The sequence below is a fragment of the Anneissia japonica genome, unplaced genomic scaffold, assembly GCF_011630105.1.
Source record: "Anneissia japonica isolate Jap-2015-1 unplaced genomic scaffold, ASM1163010v1 scaffold288265_len830512_cov201, whole genome shotgun sequence".
In the NCBI taxonomy this organism is placed as follows: domain Eukaryota; kingdom Metazoa; phylum Echinodermata; class Crinoidea; order Comatulida; family Comatulidae; genus Anneissia; species Anneissia japonica.
Window position 1 is genome coordinate 619,238 of NW_022752171.1, and position 6,280 is coordinate 625,517.

The following is a 6,280-nucleotide window of genomic DNA, read 5'->3' on the forward strand; positions in this document are numbered from 1 at the left end:
AGATGGGTATAAGAGACAGTATATACACTATATATATATATACACCAGTATTAACCATATATTATAGGCCCTACCAGTATTACCATGGGTTAGGCATCAGGCTTTTACCTGTCTCACCGAAAATGCACTGGTAGTGTTTCACAGACTTTACTAGTAGGCCTACAGTTACTGAATGACGATTGTTTTGCAAACATCATATTATAAGTCGCCATGACAACAACAGCAGGCCTACTAGCCGAGTCACAACAAGATTCACGTGGTCAGCTCTATGGATTTTATACTATTAGACTAGATTATTGTCTTCTAAATAAGTCATCTTCGATAACAAAACAGGTTTTAAAATTCCGTTTAAGTTACGAAATCAGCTGTTTGTGATTTTATAAATGAACCCGTCTGTTACTCTGTCCTTTATCTCTTTATCTCATAATCCAACGCATAAAAACTATTCAATTTTTTTATATTTTCATTTTGTATCTCCATAAGCAGTTTCTTCCGATATTTTGTACCCAGTTGTGACGTAATACGATGGTGGTTGTGGGCGTTTTATTTTTGGGATTGCCGGCATTGGGAATGTATTAAGGGATAAAAAGTCGCAACAATGAGAAGAGCCGCAGTGTTGTATACAGATTGGAAATATTTATATTTCCGTCTAGAAATGTTTATTTGCAGCTGCTTCACAAACGTTCTTCCTTACATTAATTTCTTACTCGCGGCTCAACTGAGTTTTATTCTAAGTTGCCCGGTAGGACTTAATCCTGGTTCTATTGGCAGCCTGTTGTACAATTATTTAATTGTTTTCCTTTTGGTAAAAGCTATTGCATCTCTCATCTGGAGAATCACCGATAACAAGTGCCCAATACGCGCGAGCTTTCGGCGTAGCCTTCACCCGAGAGTGTCACTTGACAGATGGAAATGTATTTTCAAATACGACCCGTTGACAGTCATCTCCTGTGTACTATTTAGTATATTAGATATACAGTCATGGACCTATCACTTTGGGGCGTGTAATTTTCAATGGTGACCAATTTTTTGTTTGTTTTTGTTTTTTGACTGTGTAAATCGGAAGTTCGTCGACCGGGAAAGTACTGTAGATCTGTCAGTCTGATTAGACTATTTGTTCTCAGGGGCGGGTTAAAGGGTGGGGGCAGCCGGCCCGCGTACCCCTAAAATTAAAAAAAAAGGCCATCTAGAGGTGCCATAAGCGCTTTTTTTTTAGAGACACATACAACCACTCTTCAGCTGGAATGTGCTTTAGCCAAATCTTGTAGGTATGATACGCCCATTATTACATGCACAATGCGTACACTAATGTCACTTTAAAACGCATTGCATTATTTAGTCTGCTATGCTACATTAATTTATATACAATTCAATTATAACCCGTATACCATTTTGTTATCATTTCAGGTATGGTTCCAAAACCGTCGATCGAAGGAACGACGAATGAAACAATTAAGTGCATTAGGAGCCAGGCGTCACCCATATTTTCGTAATCCACGACGTGGAATCCGTGGGCTACGGCCGGGAATAAACGGACCCTACGACATAGAAAATAACCCAGAAATGATGCATAATCATTTTAATTTTGCAGATCCAGGTAAGATAATGTTCAGCAACCTTAGAAATTTGGCAATTCTCACGATTTGACGTCATGGTAGATTTCAAGCCCGCACACATCATTCTATCACTTTTGAAAACATAACATCGTGAATTCCACCCAATTATTGGCTGCGAATGTAGCTAACGAATAAGACTACGAATGGGCAAAATTACATGCCACTTCCCAATGGAATTGGCTTACGGATAATAATAATAAATTAATTTTAAGCAAAATAGACCGACCTATTAATTAACGCTCTTGGAGCGCGGGTTCGCTTTGGTTGTCAGAAAACCCCTTTCCAAGACTGAACGCATGACATTTGGATTAGAAGATGGGCATATAAACCACAGATCCATATATCAATATCTTATATCAATAACTTGGACATGGAAGTGATATTGGAATGTAATGATAGGCTATTTAATTTTGTCGATCGCATGTTACATGGATATGCAAACGTCGCTAGGGAGTTTCATGACTTTTTAATAGATCAGGCCAGGCCTACGCCTGATAGTTTATTCCGTCTCTGTACCATTTTATTGTAAAGATTCACGCGTTCTTTAACGAATCGGGTGTGCTTAGTCCTTTGTGTGCGATTGCGCGGGAGCCATCGAATCACATTTTTTTTTTCAATAAAAAAAAAATACATACGATAGGCCTACCAGAGCAGTTGTTTAACTTACCGGAGAAAACAGTATTTGCAAACGCCACAAAATCCTAAAACACTGTTTAATTAGCTCAAGTTTTTATTGTAAACGATAAAGAGAAGTCTACGAGAGTGTATATAATATACACCCACATATACAGTATGTTGTATAATAGGTTTGTACAGACCTTTATTTAGGAGTTGTGACATTACTAATCTGTAAACAGATATGATATGGGCCTAATCCAAATGAACACAGATTAAAGACATTGTACTGTAGAGCAAAATTAGGGGATAATAATATTTATAAACCGAAAAAAGAAAAATTGCGAAGTTAGTTGAATGATGCCGCAATTACGATTGCCTACAATGTACCTCTTATCGTGTACGAATTAATCTCGTGTATTTTACAGCATCCGATGGTGTTAAGGAGTAACTATCGTTTTTATTGCTAATTATATCGAACATTAACGTAATCCAGTACCGTTTCAGTTACCTCTGAATGTAACCTTTATGGGTCAATGAATTTGGGCAGAAAGATGTTGATGAGGAATTTTCGAACAACTGTGAAAATACAAGAACGTTGTTGGCCGTCGTCCTGCCGAGAGCCTAGGCGCCGTTCGCGACCTAACTGTCACTGATTCCCCGCACTTCTTAGGAACCCCTACCTAAGAGGTGACAACCCTGGTGATCAGAAAGTACGTTGCCACAAGGGCAACGTCACGTTGACGTCATCAATTTTTAACACATGCGTAGTAACTATCCATGTGCGCCAACTGCAAGCGAATACTGTATAAATACAGTGTCGTATGATACGAGTCGTATCGTATTCGTATCGTTTGATACAGTGTTTCCTTTCGACTGATCATTATTGATAATATGTAATCAATGGTTATGCTCATCACGTGTATCTACATCTTCGTATCACATCATGGCTCTGTGCTGATTTAGTCATTAAGTGACCTAAATAAAGTAGGCATGCTACGATTGTAGTCAAAATGAAAATAACATGATATTCGCTACAGTTTCGTTTCTAGATATATCAACATTTTTTTAACCTTTATTATACATAGCTATTGATTGCTATGTATTTTTCGTTTAATCTGATTTTTTTTAAATAAAAATTTAACGATGGGTTTTAAGCGTAGGCCTACTAAACTCTGGTCATATTATCACACACCTTTTCAGTATTGCTAATTAGGAATATACAACGTACGGTAGTTTGCTGCATAGCCTATAATAGGACATGTCGGTGTGAGAATCACTCCAATTTTGAATTTTATCAACACCTTGTTCACGTTAGTGATGAACCCTTACCTTGATTGCACTTTGACCATTAATGCGATTCTTGCGAATTTGCCTAAATAATTCATCTTACTATGCTCGTCTGCTGAAATGAGCACGCTATCCTTCTATTGGTTGTTATGCAGCACGTGACATTTATATACTGTAGGCCTGTCTATATCGCATCCAACGACAGTGTGTCCTGCACGCGCGTGCGGGTAAGGAGGCCATTAGAGAACCACTACTGTAGGCATACTGTACGTTGGTGCGCAGTTGGCGCTATCAATAGGTCCATGGTTGGCTTGTACTTAGCAGGCCTATACCCTGATAGGAAGTCGAGGGCCACTATATGACCACTAGTACTTGAGCGTACCGATCGGACGTTATCATTGTGTCGGCAACTTGACGTTAATCGTGGTGATTACGGACACGGATGTTTTTAATTTTCCAACAACATATCTTGTCCATGCGAAAGCGTAATCAAATAGATGTGTAGCAAAAATTGATGATCATCTAAGTCGAATGAAATTTAGTTTCCATAAAAGCGCTACACGCTATCGCCAATAATTTTCGGCGACGCTGATTAGTCAGTCGATCGGGGCATCTTCCCGATTTCGTCGGGGCAGCTCCTGCAGTGCGACGATCGCAGGTAAAACGCTAAAGGGAAAGTGTTTCGATTTTATGCAAACCAGGCTTAAATTTGTACTAACGTCTTCGTTCGCACTGTAAAGCAAATCCATCGCTCGCTGCTCTGCGACCGAAATGCAAATATATATATCGTCTTCCATGCTCGTTAAAGCACGCACTATGCCACACTTTTCTGAAAACCAGGGAATTGTCCCTCTTGCAAACATAACAATTTCTACTATTTTGTTCATCACTGCCATTGACAGGGTGGATATTGGAGCCTAGCGTCAACGTTTTTTGGGTTTATTTTTAGTATAGGCCTACTGCATGTAATTTACCACCAGAAAAAAAGACTCCTACTTAAAATAAGTTTCCGGACTTTAGTAGGTTATCCTTGGGTGACGTTTCACACTATATAAAACCATGGAGGTATAAAGAAAAAACTAACCAAATGCAAATATATCCGCTATCTACCTTTTCGCGCACGTCATCATGTCAACTATTTTCAATAGGCATATTAGATAATTTCGTAGCTGGCATTGTCATATTTAAAGCAAAACCTTAGGGTTATTGTATTTCGTTTTTATCTAATGGTAGGCCAATATTGTGTGTAATTGTAATTCTCTTAATTTAATTATTTCAACAATGCTTGGTACAATGTACATAACACCGAAGGCAGTCGAAACTCGTTCATTATGCCAATAGGCAAATAGGATTATAGGTTGATTTCTATGGATTTTCAAATAGCCAGTCGTTGATTAGTGTCTGGATGCTGCCCCAAACAAGGCTATTGAATTTAAATTTCGACTTTTCCGCTTTGTAAGTGATTCGGGAGGGGTAATTGGCAACGATTTAGCATAGTAAATTGTGTAAGTATGCTTTGATTGTCGGCACTTTAACCTAATTCTACGTTTCTTTGCGGGATGTTTAAAGCCTGACAAAGAATGATACATACTATTGTTGATTTTAAAATAGAGAAAGTAAATGGCGCACACACTTCAAAAAGGATTCAAGCCCTAATCCTTCGATTTTGTTCTAGAGGTAATTATCTTTATCTGCACCAGAATTCACGCTTTTCGTATTCTATGTCAGGCTCTGCCTTGGAGATTTGAACCGGCCGACCTTAGCCCTTTACAGTCCTTTCATCGCCATCTATCTCTCTTTAAAGGTTTTTTTCCTTAATCTCTGCCTATATTTTCACAAGCGGCATGCTTTCATGTAGACGGCGGAGAAAAGATGTACTTTAGGACAAAAGAACAATAGACAAAAGTTTTGGCTGAGCGTCTTGCAGCCACTGGGGCGTTTGTCTACTGGCCATTGCATGCAGAGCTACTCTTACTAACCGATTTTTTTACGTTTTAAAATAATTAATGCAAAACATGTGCAGCTTGTGGAGAAAAGGGTTGGATGGAAAACACCCACTCAATCACGTTTTTTTTTATTCCAAAGTTTGTGGTTAACCGCAAGTGTTAAGATATCATAGGCCTATACATTTAATGTTGAAACAATACCTGCTGCCTATGCTGTGTTCTGCGCCCTATATTCGTGTGTACATCTGCCCCCTGATATTGCCAGGCGCCGATTCATCTATCTATCTAGTTACTTTGATATCTATAGCCGTCTATTTATCCGACTTTTCCAGCTCCAGATTTCTCTGCAGTGCTTGTCAATTTACATGTCTGTCGAAGTTCAGTTGTTGATAATATAATAAAAAATATGATAGGCCTATATTGTGTAGCATCAACTCGGCATATCGGTGGACCACTACAACGCACACATAGAGATTTACGGTACTTAAGGAATGGAAAAAAATATATATTTATTCTCCGAAATACCCAATAATTTTCGAACTCTTCAGTTTTTCCATAGATTACTTGACACATTTGAGATATTTTCCTGAGAATATTTTACAGAAACTTGTAATAATGGAAACACAGTTCTGCTTCCTCTTAAATGTGACGAATTCGTAATCCATACTACTTTGGTTTGCATATCAAGTCGTTTATTGAGACAGAACGCTTTTTAACAGGTCTGTTTCCCGATGAGTCAGATGTTTATTTTCTTATTTACATAGATATGTGTGAAATTAGGGCAGATTTATGTTATGAGAGGCTGCAAGGCAA

At 38.4% G+C, this 6,280-nt stretch overlaps 1 protein-coding gene across 1 annotated transcript in view; it reads left to right on the forward strand.

Annotated features, from left to right (window-relative positions):
- The window catches only part of LOC117122147 (LIM/homeobox protein Lhx1-like), a 33,524-nt gene that overhangs the window by 23,048 nt on the left and 4,196 nt on the right, over positions 1–6,280 (forward strand). Inside the window, exon 4 of the mRNA XM_033267647.1 lies at positions 1,408–1,597. Coding sequence (XP_033123538.1) covers positions 1,408–1,597 — 190 coding nt within the window. The remainder of the gene's footprint in view (positions 1–1,407; positions 1,598–6,280) is intronic.